We start from the raw sequence: 20,128 nt of genomic DNA on the forward strand, positions 1-20,128 counted from the left end.
TAAATGGAGTTGAGCGTAAAAGCGGAAGAGAGACGACGCGCAATCGTGATGTAACGAAAAGATAAAACGAACGGAGGAAAAGGAAATGGTAAACAAAAGGAAATACCGCGTTCGCCTTGCGAATCTATCAAGTTTTCCTAATCGTATATATTTCCTGTTTTTCGCACAGAGTAGAGTATCGTATATTTGCGATTTTTTTTGCACGCTGAGGTATATTCAAATTCATTTGGATTATAAAATACAGAATGTACGAGAGGAAATTTTATATTTTTATAATATATAATTTTTATTAATGATCCTCGACAAAGATAACTATATATTTAGCTATACAAAAAAGATTTAAATTAATGTTGTAATTCGCGATTTATTTTATGAAGCAGAAGGTGTGATCGTTTATTGCATCAGACAGAAAGAAAAAATTGTTTCTCATTTGCCTAGTGCATTGGACTGGCCTTTAATGAATGTTTGAAAACATGCGCCCGCTCGTAACGAGATTTACGCGAACTTTCACACGTGTAAAATAGTGTTTGCTACGACTATAACGGTCTAGCGTGTAATTTGCAAAAACCGGACGAGCTAGTTTTTTGGGACAAGCACAAAAAAGGAGAAACCAAGTAAATTTAATTATTCTGAAATTGGACCAGAAATATAAAGCTTATCTTTATTTTTTATATATTAGAAAGTAAATGAAGTTTAATTTCAAAAGTCAATTTAATTTAAAACTTTGCCTCTCTCAAAATAAAATTAAACAGCTTTGTTAACTCATTTTCCTTTTAAGATTTATGTTTTTTAAATATACAATTTCTATGTTTTTTGTATGTTTTTTAAACATACAAATTTATTTTGTATGTATTCTTGCTTATCATTAAAATAAATATCATGGTATTATCATAAATAATAATAACTGATCCAAAATGTATGTATAAGCGTTTATGCTTACCTTAGTGTAAAGAAGCTCCCGCGAAATTCGGCGGAAATGATTGTTGAGCAGCCAGTAGAGGAAAGGATTCCAAAAGCTGTTGGAGAGAGCCAGCCACGTGGCCAAGAAGTCGAGGAACGGTGGTGGCTTGCTTCCGGTGCAGGCTACAACGACTTCCTGAATTGTCCACGGTGTGACCATGACGATGAAACCTAAACTCATCGCGGCCATTGTTCGCGAGGCCGAAGTCGACAATCGTCTCTCGTGGGCAACAAGCTGAAATATATAAGACATTTCTTTCGTAGCGCTCTCACCTTGTTTAGATAGAAGTTTTGATACAGCTCTCCTCTCGATAAACCTACTTATACGATAAAGGAGAGAATAAGCAGACAACCGTTCTCTTTATTTGTACTGAATACCCAGACAATACAGAAGAAGCATCTAAAATATATTCCAAGATTCCGAGACATTCTTTAGATATCTTTAAGATGCTGTTTGCAGTTTGTATTGCGTAAGCAGAAAACTTATTTCATCTTTAGAACAAACACAATAGCATCTAACATAATAAATACATAAATTTTGATTTATGTTAAATTTATAATAACGATGATTTAAATTTTGTCATAGAATATTAAAGTTAAATGAAACGAAGAAATCTATTTTTAATGAGATAACGACGTTTCATTCTTCATTAAACATCCTTCTCAGACGATGGAACTCATCTTCTTAATTACTCTTTCGGCTAATAAATTTTAAAATGGAAAGTTGAGTTTTAACGTTGGCTTGATTACCGTCGACTTTCAGACTTTGTGTAATGCTTATGTTTAATTACAATGATTATACCGTGAGCAAAATTTGAATGAAAGATTAAACAAGACTATTTTCTCTTCATATTAAACTTTGAACACAGAAAATGAGAAAATAAAACTTTTAAATCCTCTACTTTCTAATATAAAAATGTTAGGAAGTTTAATATTGTCACGGCCTTGCAAATAACCTTATTAAAGTTCAAAGTCCATTCCATAAATAAGTTTTAAGTATGCGTCTTTTACGGTCACTGTCGATGTTCTAAATCTATAACGACCTGTTCTTCGATATTCCCCGATGCAATCGTTCGGAAAAGTAACGGCCCCACATTATCGATATTTTCTTAAAAGCCCGCTAACACTAGTCTTGAGAACTTTCGCGGAATTTTTCAGATTATTGTAAGAAAAGTCAAATCAGATAATAACATTTATTCAATAAAATTTTGTGTTAGTTAGTGCTGTTCTAATGCGAGGTAAAAGAATTGTTTTAGTCATTGGTTAATTTTTTTGTTTATAATGAGGTAAAATAATATTTTTAGAGAAGGAAAAGTTAAAGGTATTGAGGAATGGAAGCAACACTTACAATTGAAAAGTTGCATCTATGATAACGAGGATTACCTAACGCAAGAAAAGCGTGATTTTCTTTTTAGCCATATGCTATGAATACGTCACATCATAGTCTCGGAATTATTAATCTCGAAGGCAGATGTAATGTCAAAAAAGATCCGGACGAATGGCTCTTAACGCAGAAAAGGCTTGCCAACGCGTCTCAGGCTTGACTTGTCTTTTAGGCCGGCTTGACACGGTTACGGAAGTCGCTAAGCGCTAAGCTCGTCAGCATCAAAGCCTCTCGTCTGGCGGCAGTAAAGGGATTACGAATCTGCTCGTTTAGCTGGATCCGTCCATTTCCACTTCCTTCCTTCGCTTTTCTCTTGCCTTCTCCCTCTCACTCATTTCTCTTTCGCATTACCTTCTATACGGCACTATATATTGGTTCTCTTTACAAGTTTCGAGATTATGACGTTAATACCTAGACAAGTATGACTCAAATCGGTAATAGTATGATTCTCCCAACATCCGGCAAAATCGTTCAGGAGGATACAATAGTAGTAGTCGAGATACTTTCATACTGAAGGAGTATAGTTCTGTGACTTTTGTATATATTGAATCGTTTAAAAATTGTATAAGTAATATTGGACACATTCATTGCATATATACATTTTAAAATATTATTAAATATGTAGATTTACAGACTTTTGTTTATTATATAAAAATACAATAATAATTATGTAATATTTTATGGGCTTGAAGAATTTCTTATTTATTACTAGTATATTGCGTTTTCTCTGTTTAGAAAGGTTGAATGGATTAGAGTAGAGGATCGCAAGATATACAGGATCTCGGAGAAAAGGCGGGGATGAAGAAGACAAGAATCCAGACGGAAATGCCGTCCGAGCTATTAGCATATCATACTGGTGGCGGAAAGGCAAAGCGTGAGATAAACTATTCGATCGAAGTATTAGCATTCCGGTTCGATTTATCGTCCTAACTTTAGCGAGTGGGAAATCCTGGTGCTCTTTTTAACCTATCTTGTCTATATATCTATGACTATTCTTACCAAGTTGACAGTTTGTTAAACTTTCAATAAGTTAGATTTTCAAAAATGTATTTTTTTTTATTAGACATTTTATTTTAGATCATGTACTTAAGCGGGCTATTTCATCTATTTCCGATAGAACACATATGATTACGAAACAACATAAATTTCAAGATCTTGATACTAATATCACATAGCGTATTTCGTATCAAGCGTTTTTCATTCCATCGTTGTAAAGCTACTTTATCGATGATCTGTGTTTCGATGTTATGGAATTTTAAATTTACGACTTTCCGGAGACATTGAAATTATCTATCGTTGTTGCATAGCAGTTCCGGAAAAAAGTTGGAAAATATTTGGAATTTCATACGAGGAGAATGAAATCCGTCGAAGGAAAAGAATTGACGATATGACGATGTTTACTGCAATATAATCCATAAGATTATCGAAAGTTTCTATACATTGCAGTAATTTCAAAGTGACGCAGATACGAAATTAAACAAAAGGGTTGATAGGATATTAGAAAATGTGTTTGATATTTTTTTAATTTCTTTCCTCAAATTAGTATGCTGCAAAATGTTCAAATTGACTAATCAAATTAGTATGCTAGAAAATATATTAATTCATTTATTTATCTAGAAAATAAAAATATGTTTTAATTCTTTTTTATAACATTTATATAAGAAATAAGAGGTGCTTTATATATTTGTAATTATATATATGTCTATTTACACATTGTTGTAACTGCATAAAAAGAAACATATGTAAGAGTAATTAAGATTTGCAGCTCTAGATGAATAATTACGAAATAAGCAAGCTTTTAACACGGTTCATGATTCTACGAATAATCCTATTATCACAGTAGATGGTGAGGCATAGAATGCAGCGTAAAATTTACATATCTCTCCACGTGCCATTCGCAGAATGTGCGCATTTACAACAATGCGGACATTGTTTCTGTCGTAATTATGCATGCTGTTACACCATTTCATAACAATTCACGATATGCGGATGCACATTAAAGAGATTACCTATCAAAATGATTATATATGGAAGTGTTTGTACAATTATCTGAATTTCTTAAACAGCCATTCTGAAAAAATTATCTTTAAAAATGTGCATTATACAATTGCACTACACGGCACATATGGCATTAATTCAAATCAACAATATATTTTAACACAAATATTATTTAATAAAACTTTACGAATAAAAATGATACTTGTATGTAAAAAAGCTTTAATTACGTTAATCAGACTGACATTATTATTTTGCATATATTTGCAAACTTTACAAATATAATCTAATTATCGGATGTATCATATAGTTACATGTAGTTGATGCATTATATATAGGATGTTTAACCGTTCCATCGAGAATGTCCGCGGAAATAATTATGGTCGATAATTAAATTCACGTTAATGATCATCGTATGTTTAATGAGAGTAACATTTAATCTCCTCTGCAACGTGAATCTCTCCACAAGAGGTCAGTGTATCATCATCAGTATATGAGCGTTTAATCTTGCGCAATTCAGCAGTAGCGAACAAATTATGATTACATGCACCCACGATGATTTCTGTCTCACTTTTTCACTTTTTTTCTTTTTCTGCTATTTATTATATTTAGAATTTCTATTACATATGCGGAGAAATATACGTGTCTTTTCGGCAAACATAAAATCTGCTTTGATGAAATAATTTCAGTGATAAAGATAAGCAAAAACTTCATTATACAAGATGTTTTACTGATCAAAAAGGCATTCGTATTAAGAGGCTGTACATACTTATAATATAGCAAAGTGAATGTAACACAGGTACATTTTTGAGAAAAAATTTATTCGTAAATACGAGAGTTGATTAAAAATCCGACCTTATCTTTTTTGCGTCAATCAGCTGCAGTCCGATGACAGGACTAGCGTAGCATGCAAATCATCGTATGTTTAATGAGAGTAACATTTAATCTCCTCTGCAACGTGAATCTCTCCACAAGAGGTTATATCATCAGTATATGAGCGTTTAATCTTGCGCAATTCAGCAGTAGCGAACAAATTATGATTACATGCACCCACGATGATTTCTGTCTCACTTTTTCACTTTTTTTCTTTTTCTGCTATTTATTATATTTAGAATTTCTATTACATATGCGGAGAAATATACGTGTCTTTTCGGCAAACATAAAATCTGCTTTGATGAAATAATTTCAGTGATAAAGATAAGCAAAAACTTCATTATACAAGATGTTTTACTGATCAAAAAGGCATTCGTATTAAGAGGCTGTACATACTTATAATATAGCAAAGTGAATGTAACACAGGTACATTTTTGAGAAAAAATTTATTCGTAAATACGAGAGTTGATTAAAAATCCGACCTTATCTTTTTTGCGTCAATCAGCTGCAGTCCGATGACAGGACTAGCGTAGCATGCAACCTTGGATGCTATACATGCATGATCTTTTAATTGCTGCTAGGCAACCGTGATAGTTGCACGTGTATTCAGTGCCCGTCGCATTTCGTGTTTCCAGCTAAAATAATTGAATGTGTTTAGCAAAAAATCTGCATTAAATTTTGTCAAAAACTCGGTGATATGCAATCAGAGACAATTAAAAAGATACAAAAGATACTTTTTGATCAGACCTCGTACATGATAAATATTGCCAAAGATATCGTTTTCTCTCTCAAAATCTTTTGTGAATGGTTTGCCTCTATCGAGTTTTTTTTATCGCTACATCATCGTGGATTATTTCCTGTTTTCGACAAAAAGCATTTCCATTGAAATCTCCTGCAAATTTCCGGATAAATATTCGTGCCGGCGAAGACTTATGAGATACTTTCGCGTAAATTGTGCTTAAATTACAAGTAAACGACGAAGATCGTGATGTGAAGAGTAGGTGGAACTAATAAAGGACTCGGCGCTTGTTCTTTTTTTTTCTTGCTTCATTGTGATGGAAGTAAGCCGACGGCGGCTCGTATGCATCCGCTCTTATCGCACCACTAGAGTCTAGGTACGCGTGAATTTACTGTCGAGAATTTCCCTCCTTTCCTCCCTCTCTCTCTCTTTTACTGAATGCGCGAGAAAAAATAAATAAAGTCTCATAAACGCCGCTCTGAAAGACATCATAGCTGTTAGTTACGGCGCAGGCCACATCTAGGAAAAGAGATTTTAAGTGGAAAATGCTTTCCCACCGCGAATACGGAAACCGACATCTCTGACACAAGAAGGATTATAACATCTCCCGCAGGTGTAATCTTCTTGCAAAAATCTATTTTTTTTGCGCTACAAAAAATATGTACCATAATAGGTAAAAGAGACTTTCGGTATTTTCCATTTGTCAACAAAACTAGAAACCGCATTGTTGTTTTGAAATGCTCTGCTGCTAGAAACATTTTATATACTTAATGATTTCTGAAATAAAATTATATATGTTAATATCGTTTATGTATGATTTAAATTAATTAATAGTTTCAATATATTGAGCACTTTTGAGAATAAGTTCAACTTGTGCGTTTTGAGAACGTATTTAAAAATGTATTTTGAGAATAATACAATACGTATAATTGAACTACTGTTATAAGTTGCATAAAATGATTTTTTCTAGTATATTAAAACGTGCTTTTGGGCGTCGCAATACTTATTCATAGATAGATTCTCTTTCAACGGAAATCTCTTAAGCGATTCTTTTATCTATATTACATGGAATAAAACAATTACGTATATACCTTGAATAAAAATATCGCTTTCAAAATCTGAAAGTGCGAAAAATACGGTTAAAGAATATTGTTAATGACAAAAAATTATTTTAAATATCTATATTCTAATAATGATTAATTAAAAAAAAACCATTTTTTAATTGATTATGAATTAAAAGAATTGAAAAACAATAATTGTTCATTAATTTCAACATGTTTTACATTTTTTATATCTTTCTTTTTAGTAACTAATAATAAAATAATTTTCTAGCTATTCTGACTTTCGAATATGATGATATATATAAGATGTGCTTTTTATCTGTAAGATATATAATATCATGAAAACCCACGGAGGTAAAACGGATAAAGTAGTATTGACAAAAATGAAGCGTTAATGAATAGAATCGAGGAAGAGTAGATGAAGAAAAAGGGCAGACGGAGAGGGAAGGAATCATCATCGGGATAATCCTTGATGTGGAAATCTGCGAATTCAGTATGAAGTCTCGAACTTATTTGATTTCTCATTTGATTCGTTCCACCTCGTTATTCCGGGATAAGTAGGAGCAGCGTGAGGTGAAAAACGAACAAAATAGGATGAAGAAATTGAAGGCGGTTTTAGAATCTTTTGGCTGCTCGGTGACCGTATGATATCTCCGCGAATTTCAAATGACCTGTTAGATTCGACATCATGACCTGGATATTATCCAACGTCGCATTTTAATTTCTTGTATACTTTTTCGTTTAAATCGAAGTTTTCAATTACTGATACAAGTCATTAAAATTTAAATTGTATTTAAGGGTTAAATTTTTAGATCTATGAGCAAGTTTTCTCATATATAAATCATATTAAAATCATATTGATTCCCAGATAGTGGGTTCTTCAGAATCTCGGAATTAGCATCATTATATATTCCAGTATTGCATTAAAAGTTGTTTTTTGTCTTCAGTTTATCATCGCGGACCTGGTCATATTACTTTAACAGTATAGTAATACACAATTGTGTACGTTTTTATTAGAACAAAGTGGCCATTTGAAACTATCGAACGCTCTTTTTGATATACGATCGGTAACTTTGCACTCAGCCATAGTGCCCCGCGATGATTCAATTGAAGTAAATGATTGCTACTCCTACTATAGTGCTTAAAAGAGTTCTAAGAAAAATTTATAAAGTAACAATAATTTTATATGATGGATATAGAATATATATTAACACTGCACAATTGAAAACTTTTTAAATTTTGTTAAGTATTTATAGATTATAAGACAAATAAGATCTTTTCTGAATTTTGTATTCTTTTGCATTTTCCGAAAATCTTACTTAAAGAGAAGTTTTACAGCAGTGCATTGAAAAGACAGTAGATTAGTTTCCTTAACAATAACGTTTTTATTTGGTTTAAGCCTACAACTTATTTATCGAAATTTTATTTTTCCTTTATCGTACATCCCAAGGAAACCAATAGCGGTTTGAAAACTGAACAATATCCAATAACTAAGATATAAGAACCTCGAGTATAAGAAAATTGTAAAGACGCAAGAAGCTATCAGAAAATATTATCGCCGCACAAATAAGAATAACACGAAATATCCGGCGAATAGATCCAGACACTTAATAATGTTGTAATATTATACAAAGAACATGCTAAGCGAAATACAATGAATAGTTTTATCATTTTAGAGAGAGAGTTGCCCTCGATGTTTAAAATTTTGGTTATTTATGTCAAATTAAAAAAATTCACGCGGCATCGTTAATTTCTAGAAATGAATTTACTTAAACGATACTATGAGATTATTATAACGCGTAATTGGATATATAGAATTAGCATACTGATTGATTACATGCGTTTATCTCGGTTTATTTGACAAAATTTAAATACAATGGACAATGGCCTTCATTTTTGCTTCTTTCGAATAATAGAGGGTGCTTTTCTTCCTTTTCTTTTGTATAGGATTTCTCACACATCGGCGGAAGATGCCTTTAGAAGACATTACCGCATCCATTGACCTATATAAGGGTCATGGACCATAAAAAAAGAAGACAGAATGATATAGGCACGACCGGATGGCAAGTTACTTATAAATAAGCCGGTCCCGACGTTTTCCATTAACGATAACGCCCATTGGCGACGAAAGTTTTTCCTAAAAAACGCAAAACGGATCGCTATTTTTTTTTTGTTTGTATGCAAGCATTTCCATCGGTTGATCGACGAGACAGAAAACAAGTTATGTGAAATAAAGTGGCACGACCTAACGATGTCGCGATATAAAGTGCTTGATTCTAAAAGTTTGAAAACCGCTAAAAAGTTGTTGCCATAAGAGAAATGGGTCGCAATGACGCTCTGCGCAAAATAAAAAAGAATGGGGTATGCGACGAGTTCTATTTCATTTTAATGAAGATTTATTCACGTTGGTGGTATAAAAAAAGCACCTGCTCATTTTTTTTTAAATTACACAAAAAATATTACGCTTTTATAAAATTTTAATATATATTTCTATATGAAATTTTTCTATTTGGAAATATTAGAACATTCTTTTATCTCAAATTTAAAATTTCAAATAAATATATTTATTTGATTAATAATTGTGAAATAATTTTTATGTTTATAAATCAGATACTATTGTATATTATGTCAGGTTAATGGAAACATTGTAAGAAAAATTAACTATATTAAATACACATAAGAAAAAAAGATATGTGTGTGCAGATATATATTCTAGAACCAAATTGAAATTTTAGTATCTTATTCGTGTTTGTCGGCTTTACAAAAATAGGCACATGTGTATTTTTTATTTGAAACCACATTATATATGAAAGAGATCTTAATTGAGCAAATCTATAATTGAAGTCAATATACCATTCAATTTGAGCACATAAAAGTATCGCTAACTTTACTATTTTATAACAAAAGCAGCAGATTTTTACCAACATTATTGCAGTGTTGCGATGACAACAGAATCTAAGAATATTACGAAAAAAGAAAAAAGGGTATGTTTGCGCTGTTTGATATATATGTGTGTTGTGTGAAAGACGTGTCTGGTGTAATATTTCTCTTTATCCTTTATTCTTTATCCGATTTGCCAGCAAGTGCAGTGCAAGATGCAATAGACACGGTGTTTTCCTAAATTTCGTCAGAAGTCGAATAAATTTTATTATCCAATAGTTTTTGAAGTATTTGTTAAGAATTGAAATAATTTGTTCGAAAGACATAAACACATCTGTCCTGTCTTAATAATTATATCTCCAAATAATTGATGTAAAGGGCTGATTCATTATTATACACATATATATATAAACTCGTTCGATTAAGCTCGACGGACATTGACCCTGACATAAAGCACGAACGTCGCTCGCGAGAAGTGATTCCCCGACTGTTCGAGACATCGTCGTTATGGGTTTCTCTCACTCTCCCGCCTTTGTTCTGTAATTCCCTATTCTGTCTTCGCGTCGTGCACTTAACCCATTTTGTCTCGAGATCCTGCCTACCCGGAAAATACGAGCCGGCGGAGAGGAGTTTAACGATCCGCGGACTCTCGACCGATTAAGGACCGTTTTGCGATGGGGTGCGGAAGCGGACACGCGCTTTGATGCGCGTTATATGCGCTCGCGAAGAGTCGGGGCGATTTTCCTTTTCGAACGTGCCTGGGTCCGGACCGTACCGTGCTCGTGTCGTTTTGTTATACTGACATGTCGCACGGGCCAGGAATTTATCGACGTGCTGCTAATGCGCCATTATTTCGCGCGCGCGAGGGGAATCGCCTAGGAAGAGACGCGTGACAAAAATCTTCTTGGCGACGGCATAGCAGAAATAGCGCGCGACGCAATTGCTATGGAGGCCGTCACTTAAACTGGGTTAATGATCGCGACGAGATGATTTATAATGATTAAGCCGTTGCGAGCATTCGTGGTATTTGCGGGTGATTTTTCAGTATTTGGGGCATAGTAGATTAGGCGAAGCAATAATTTCTAATATCGATTTTTTTTTGGCTCGCATTAAAGTGTTAAAATTTCTAAAGACATGATATAAATTGCGCGGATGTGTAGTGTATGTGGACGTTTATAGGATGCCTCGGCACTGCCGCCGCTTTTCATTCTAACGTGATAGCTCGATTGATAAATTTAAAATTGATTTTTCATAAAACGGATTTACAGGAAACTATCATTTGTCGCGACGTTTTAATATCCGCGTAGAATTACCGTAATATAATAACAATGATGTAAAATTTTAGTTGAAGAGAAAAATAGATTGTTGACACATCCCTTGATTGTTACGCTATTCCTTTAAAACTCGAAATATTTAAAGTGTATTAAAATTCAATTTAAATATTTAGTTAAGTAAAGTACACAAATTGAATTGATTCTTGAAGAGAAAAATTTATCATTGAACACATTGTTTGTCAGGAAAGAACGGCACGAATTTCTTTGAAAGCGTTTCTATCAGGTTCTGATTGACTTAATCGACGAGCTTTTAATTTTCTTAATTTATTCAGGTCTTAAACGCTCGACTTCATGGCTCTAGAGAATCGGTGAGACGGCTTACTCGGCGTCGAAACTAAAATTTAGACATAGATGGAGATAGGATTATTGGACTCGAAGTTAGTTAAATAGAAGTTTCGAGAGATTCTTATAGTTGCAAAACTAGAATTACCTTAATATGGAACTTTTGAAAAATATTCACTTTTATTTCTCTTGATGAATTCTAAGAGGCCTTTCAATTGTGAAGACGTATTGCAATGACTTGCACGAGTAAAATATAAGGTAATTAACATAATATAAGTATCCACTTATTGAAAACTTATTTTTTTACGAAGTTTTAGAATATATAGATAAAAAAATTCTACTCTGTGTTTTTACATAAAAGACATATTAAAGGAGATATTTTTACATAAAAGACATTAAAGGAGATAATCTTATTGCGACGTAGTACATAAGAGCTCCTTTAATCCTTCCTCCTTGTCGATGTCATGAGATAAGACCACTTAATACAGCACAAATACGAGTGGCAGGACATAACACGGAAAAAAAGGTGAAATAAACAAGTGCACCTAGTGGGGACAAGGTCGGGATTCTCTGGTCTTGTCGCAGGACGGCTCTGGCTAATGTCAAGATAAATGCGATTTCCTGGAGACGGAATGGGGAACATGAGGCGACGCGGGGGCGCAAGAAGAAAAATATTGTTTGCCGCGAAAACTGGGGCGCACATCCTGAAGGAGGACGTTGGTAGTGGTTCGATCAGGGTGGCGGGGGTTGAGATGGAAGAAGCCAAAAGCTCGTCGGCTCTCATGCCGGAGTAGCTTGCCAAAATTTCCAAGGCGTAAGGTTCGTTTTTAGAGCGGAATTAAGCGGAGGAAGCTTTTAAAATAGGGTTACTTAAATCAGGTCATATGAGGATTCTCTTGCATGACTCGAGAGAAAAGCGCAGCGAAGTCTATAATTTGCGATCCGTTTCTCGATGTATTTTCATCAACGGACATTATTACTTATCTGCGAATATTTTTACAGGAAAAGAGCACGCTGTTTTTGTTTTTTACATTTGTGATTTATTTTGCTTGTACACTCATTATTTCTCTACAAAAATTAGAAGCAACTATTTAATAAAGAATTCAAAGAAAAATATAATCTTATATATGTATGACTATTCCCTTCAAATTTCGAACTATAATTCTGACAGAAGAATATTCTTTAAAGCACCTTTATTTATTGTAAGAAGAAATTGAAAGTAGAAAGTATGGAAAGAATTTGTTGCTACGACTTTCAAACTTTTATATCCTTAATAAACATTGAGTTCACCCCGCAGTAACTAATGTTAAACGTAAATTTAAAAAAGTAAATATGCAAGCAGTCTGATTGTTATCACTTTGCGATGCTAGCCGCGAGGCAATTATTCTCGATATATTCGTGACTGCTCGTTTATCGAACACCTTTGAACACATAGCGATTCTCTGAATTCCATTTATTATCGGGGAATCTGAGGAGCCAATGTTATCATGTTTGTATTTGGTATATATTGAGCTTTTGCAACTATTTTCCGGGAAGTGGTAGATCCACGATCGGGGTCAGTGTTGCCGCCACGATCGCTCAATGTCTGACGCATAGCTTTAGGCCAACGAGGACAACCTCAGGAGCTCGTTATCGTGGATGAATTCAATGCATCGCAGGCGACATCGAGCGATAGCGAATTCAAGCGATGCCGGCTTAGCCGTGTTCAGACCATCCATCTTGCTTCGGACGTTTGTCTTCCCGGTAATGTCTAAGATATCGGTCCAAAGAGGCATCGATGCGGGTTTTATCGATAAAAGTTGCGCGTCTTTCTATGGTTACTACAGATATATACGATCATTTCTCCAATGACTAACAGTGCAGTGTTATTGTAGATCGATTACATCGGACCATTCGCTTATTCAAGTCTTTTGATAAGACATAAGACTGGATAAAGTATGAATTTGATAGATTATTACGATAAGTTATCGCAATACGAGAGATCGAACTCGAAAAATAAAATAGTATATTCTGCTGGATGCAATATATCTTTATACTAGATATTCTAATACTAATTTTGTAGACGAGACTATATATATAGATGAGAATAGATATATATTAAATGATAAGATTATAATGTGTAGATGTGATACTTTAAATTTGATATAAAAGCTATTTCTTACTTATATTGTTTGTCTTCCTTATATATAGATATATTTTTGCTAATAATAATAACATATCTGCTGTTGAAAATGTGTCGATTGATATAATATAATTGATGTCTTGTATAAAAGTATGAGATAACTCATTGTATATATAAGTGATTAATATTCACTGGAAAGCTTAAGATATCTGATTTTCATTAATCGCGTCTATACAGTTTACTCGGACAACCTGTATTCCGCCCTTTAGCATTGAGAGCACTTTTATACTATCGCCCTGCGATATTCTAATATCGCCTTTAGCGGAATTTCTGTGACCCCAAAACAACTACTTGGCGTCTTCGTTTTAAGAAATATATACCGGTGGCACGATCAGTCGATTTTTCTTTATGCCAACTACTGTCCTCGAGTTTGTTTGCGAGATACTTTTCATCTGAACCTTTTACACATGTGTATGTGTGTAGCTGTGTGTTGTTCAACAAAATTTAACGGATTTGGAAACTAGTCTACGAGTTGCTGCCCTTTCGCGAGAATGCGCTGGAAAATCTTTCGTAAACTCTTGCATAAAGTTCCTCGGTATATTTGCTCATAAGCTTTATAATTTTATTGCATAATTCTCCGGAGAATTGCAAATTTTAAGTGAATGGCGAATTGTGTGGAAAGTTTTAAACGTGCCTGCTGAAGATAATCTTATATATTTGTTTTTCAGCAACCAGCAGTCAACTTAGTATTAACAGCATTGATAAGAATGCAGATTTAATTCTAAAATTGATATTATTCAGCTAATTGTAAGCTTTAATACACATGTGTGTGAAATTCTTAGCAAAAGTAAAAACATTTGATAAACAAAAAATAGTATCGGTATTAAATTCTTTGTAACTGTCAAGCATAAAAATGGCAGCAAGTAATCTTTAATTTGTAGAGTGCCAATCGCACAATGCATGGTTACGTGACAATTTTCATACGTATCCAATTGTTCGTCGATAGCAACGTTATTTCTATTTAATGTTTCACGGGATTGCTTTGTCAATTGTTGTTAAACAAGCTTGCTCGTCGATCCGCAGCTTATTCACAAAGCGAATGAACTTGACTTACCCTCTCTATATGGCCGCCGTTAACGACTTCCGGCGTGTTGACGCAGACTACTCTTTTCAAGCGTAGTTTGTTAACGTGGAAGGCCGACCCGTAGCAGTACATCAGCACCATCGTCGTTGGAAAATAAAAACAGCAACACGCCAGGATCCTGAAAGAGGAGATACAATAAAGAGCATTTTCCGGCTCAAATATAAAATCGTAATATAAAGACAGATTCATAGAAGTAAACTACGCGAAATTGATGATACGTGCATGAAGTTTATTAATGCTAGATCAAAGTCCTCGTATCTGTAATGCGATAGAGACAGTTTCGCGATACATTTGTTTCAATTCTCTCTCTCTTTTTTCCTGAATTAATAAATTAATATAATTAATATACTTTACAATATTATACTTTGCTCTTTAATTTATGCCGGAAATGCATTTGAATCATCTGAATCTTTTTTCGTCTTTTACAGCAATGTTTAAAAAAAAAGCCGCGATATAAATAGATAATTCTGATAAGTAGATAATGTAAACTAACATGAGGCGGAGAGCAATTTCTAAGTTTCCAGCGCGATAAAATTATTACGGCGATTCGAACGATCTTTCATATTTAACCGGCTTAGAGAGAGAGATGGGAAGGGAACATTTAGACACGGATATCACTATCTTTCACAGTCGATCGCCTCTGGTGCATCCTCCAAGGCGATAAGCCATGACGATCCTCTCAACATTAAATTGCAATTGTCCGCAATTGATCACCGATGTGGCGACCAAACGCGGCGAGCCAAGATCGTGAAACGTCACTCTTATCACCGGCGTTCGCAGTGGCAATACCTAAAGGATGCCCTAGCGAAGAAGGGATCGCAGGCAAGAAGGCCAGACCCATTGAAGTAGTAACCGCCTCTGGGGAGCACGAGAACCCCAAAGATCGCCACGCTCGCTATCCAGGTGGTCGACATCACCGCCACGCAACCCTGCCGCATGTAATACTGTGTCAACATAGACAGAAAACGATCACTCTTTCTCACCGATACGCCAAGCACGTTATAGATTTGGTATGCATGTATGTGTGATGTGTGTATACATGATATGCCTATTTGTACATCTCTCTATGCAGGAGTTTGCGCACATTCCGCATTTTATGTACATAGTGTATATCGTGGACTGTTTACTTAAATGATTACTGTCTGCTATTTTTATCAAAACTTTCAGAGCGAATATTGCAATTTCCAATCGTGGCTATACGTTTCGATCAAAAATCTAATGCCAGTGTACGTATTAAATAAACAAATATATATGACAAAATGTATATTCGTAAACTTATAAATATATTGCGCAATTTTATTATCGATCAAAGCAAAAATGTATACAAACAATCTTGTGTTTAAAAATATATTTTATTTTGAATATTAAAGTAAAGTAAAGTAAAGAAACATACTACAAAGTTTGCCAATTCTAATCCGGTTTTCAATATGTTCTTTGAATATATGTCTTAAATAAGATGTATATCTTAAATATTTTTATATTTTATAAGATTATCTTATTAAATTTATTTATTTAGTAAACGTAAGAGAGAGAGAGAGAGAGAGAGAGAGAGAGAGAGAGAGAGAGAAAATATGAGAGAGAAGGAGGAAAGGAAAAAGAGATAGGAGAGAGAGAATAGAAAAACTATAAAGTTATAAAGTTATAAACATTAAATTTTTGCAAGTTGGAATTTTTGAAAGTTTCTGCTTGGAATTAAAAAACTATTAATATTGAAAGTTGATTCTCGATTTGCATAATATCGATTTCCTCTATGTTTTTAGACACATTGCATCTTTAACGAACTCACTTTTCACCTGATCAAATCTCTCAGCAAATAAAAAGAGCTCCACGGACCGGTTTTATCGACGGTCCATTTTTACGGCACAAACCCAGTGTGTTAAGTATTATCGAGATTAGGTGAAGCTCGTTCTGATCTCGAAGAACGATCAGCGAGAATGACACTCGACCCTACTATTCCCTGAGCAGGAAGAATCGACGCTTGTTCAATATCTTCTATTTTTATTTGTTGTCACAGATGTGAAAAAAAAGCAGATCCGCTAACTCAAAATTATTGAAAAAATATTAAAACGTCTTAAGAAACGCTATTGAAATATTACATACAAAGTTTATTCATAAGGACATAAAAATTCGAGAAAGAACAAATTTTTATTCCAAGGAATTGAATATCTATTATTTGAATTATATGAATAGTTTAATATTATATATATATTATAACTGAGAGATTGCAAAAAGAAAACCAATGTAAATTGCGATTACATAAAAGTCATACTTATAATTATGAATGGCATTTAAAAAAATGCTGACATAAATAATGAAATCGTGCATAATACAGATGCCATCTTAGATTTTATGAGATGCATAGAAGAGTTACGAGATACATTCTGAATTGTGAACCGTGAATTATAAATTTCTGAAAATATCATCGAATATATTATCGACTCATGCGTAAATGCCATAACAGCTGATATTCGCTGCATATTGCAGAAGTAACAAAGAGGTAAAGGCAAAGTCTTGCTGTAAACTATGAACTAAATGTGGCGAAATATTGCACTAAATATATATAGATAAACCTAATGTAATATGAGATCCAATCTTCGAACTAATATAGTATAATAAGAACAAATGCAAATGATAATGTAATATAAAAGATGTTAAAAATATATTGATAAATGAAAAAAAAATTATTATTTGTTTTTAGAAAAATCAAAATAAAAAATACATTAGGATTTCAAAATCGCTAAGATTTCAATTTCCGAAATTATTAAAAACAGTGAGGCAAAGAATTAAAAAAACTATCATAATTAAAGAAAAAAGGAGAAAGAGAAAATTAAATTCATGAAATTTCTCTTTCTTGAAATTGATAAGAAGCAACAGTTTCTACCAATCAGACGCAAAAAAGATAGAAGTGAGGACTGGTAGGATTCGATGAGCGACTGAACGTTCGATAGGCGGAAAATTACAGAATGAATGGAAGACACGATTCAGCGATTCATCGGACTTTTTGCTTTAACCTCCGATTTTTATACATTTCTCATTTTAATTATTATGCAAATAGAAATTTTATTACAATTTTGCTGTATCGTCCAATACATTTATAGTGGAAAAAAGAACGAATCGAGACATAGCAACGTTGTTAATATTAATATTATAATTTACAATAGAAGATGCATTTTTTTATAAATGTAAAATAATATACATATGTTTATTGCACCAATATAGATTTTCATTGATATATCCGTGAATCTCTAAATTTTTAAGTAAAATCTTAAATAAACCGAAACTTTTGATGGATATTATTTGAGAGACGCGATATTTATAACTTTAGTATAAAAAATAGCAATCAACGCATATGTAAGAACAGAAAAAATATCTGCAAAGTAAAAAAATTATCGTTTAATAAATTATAGTGATATAATGGTTAAATTATCAGCGTGTAAGAAATCGCATTCTTCAAAATATTGTCGGTAATTTTGTCAATAATACGTATATCGAATGGTCCAGAATCATCTTCCATTCAATCTTTACTTTTAAATTAAAATAATTTCTTTTTTGTGATTGCCTATTAGTCAAATTATTTTCATTAATCAAAACATTTCTAGTCAGCATCAACTTATCTTTATTTTATCCTCTTTTTATTCAAGTTAAATTATTTATTTCTAACTGTGGTTGAAAATTAGTGATATGATAATTTTAACTATCCTATATACCTCTATCCTCACATAGATTTCATCCCATTTATGTGATTCATTGTTATGGACGTTGGAATAGAGAGATACGGTGTAGGTGAATGAGAGGCCGCGGTGGCACTTTGCATTCTGATGCGCTTTTAAATCTTCTCTGAAATTCATTTCGGCGCTTAAGCCAGGGTAAACCGACGCGCATCCAAGCTTCGACAAACGGCAGTGTGAAACCACAGGTATGTTATGGGTCGCGGGAAAAGATCTCGCTAATATCGCTCGCAAACTTTGCAGTTGCCATGACGCAAAAGTTGCCTTTAAAGCGACCGACCAAATCGCTTTTGTTGCCGCTCAGGAGGTGATGCACAATTACTGGATTATAACTTGATCCGTGGTAATTGACAGGTATAAGTTTCAGAGCTAATCTAACGGATTAAGAACTTCCTAGCATGTTCAGGTAAACTGGTTTCCGTGGGCTACATTTTTAAATAAACTCTCAGAAAATATGAAAAAAGATATAACAACCACATATCTTGCAATTCGCACAATGCTTTTCTCTTCTTTTCTCTCTCTCTCTTGTAATACATTTTTTCAAATTTTCTGTAAAAAGATATTTATGCGGATGGATTGTATATATATATATAACTAATATAAGTAAATAACGACCTTCTTAATTTTATTTTATTCTTTATTACTACAGAAATAAAACGGATGTATGTGTTTGTATGATTTTTACACTTTTTTATTATATCGCCAAAACAAAAACAGTTGTTATCTATTATTTTTATTTTATCGTTGAGTAGCGTGGGATATTCTAAATCCCAAAGAGACTAAGAGATTATTTTTTGAAATGGCATTTTTATTCTTTTCTGTTGAACTCTCTTTCAATCTTTTTTCTTTTCAATGAATAGCTCGTATCTCGGTATATATTTGACGTATCACCATACGCGCGATATACATATAACTGCATAATATATAATAGATATAGGATTAACAAAGATATATATGAGCTTTGCGAGCATAGCTTCCGAGTATCATCGATATTTCAGTTATACCGATATTAACTTTCCAGGCATCATATAACGAGAAACATTTTTATCTCTTATCTTTTAAACTCTCATATGATCGCTAAATGATATCAGATTCCATTTTATGAATAAAGTAGTTGTAACAAATAATAAGAAATATATTTTTAATTTTAAACTCAATACAAATCTGTTTCTCGTTTAAGCTTTCATATTATATTTATGAATAAAATGGTTGCATCAAATGTGAAATGATTGTAGCTGAATCAAGGAGTGAATTCTATTTTCTTGCAAATTCAAAAGCGTCAGATAAGCTTTACGAATAAATGTCATTTTTATAGCAATTATTTTAACGCAAAACGACAGTTGTCCGCAGTCAATCAATTGTTCAATCTGTTTTCAATCAGATATCGTATTTAACAAGAGCAAATTTTCCTGTCGACAGGTCGAATGAATCGAGAGAATAAATCTCTCTTTAAACAGAAGAAACGTTTAAAAGGTTATATCGTTTAGTTTTGTTTGAAATAGTCATAAAAGAATTACATTCGATCCTACCGTAGTAGCAATAGATGAGTGCCAAATAAGAAAATACAGGTATTATTAAAAAAAAGAATTTTTAACACGTTATAATATAATATATATATATATATCT

The 20,128-nt window shown here is 33.2% G+C and overlaps 1 protein-coding gene across 1 annotated transcript in view; it reads right to left on the reverse strand.

The window, feature by feature from the left end:
• Window positions 1-20,128, reverse strand: part of LOC115240576 (green-sensitive opsin-3) — a 64,500-nt gene that overhangs the window by 8,713 nt on the left and 35,659 nt on the right. The window contains exons 6-8 of the mRNA XM_029815806.1: window positions 15,564-15,718; window positions 14,745-14,892; window positions 941-1,195 (exon numbers count right to left, since the gene is read on the reverse strand). Of these exons, the coding sequence (XP_029671666.1) occupies window positions 941-1,195; window positions 14,745-14,892; window positions 15,564-15,718 (558 nt within the window). The remainder of the gene's footprint in view (window positions 1-940; window positions 1,196-14,744; window positions 14,893-15,563; window positions 15,719-20,128) is intronic.

Source organism: Formica exsecta, unplaced genomic scaffold (genome assembly GCF_003651465.1).
Source record: "Formica exsecta isolate Colony F162 unplaced genomic scaffold, ASM365146v1 scaffold442, whole genome shotgun sequence".
NCBI classification, from domain to species: Eukaryota; Metazoa; Arthropoda; class Insecta; order Hymenoptera; family Formicidae; genus Formica; species Formica exsecta.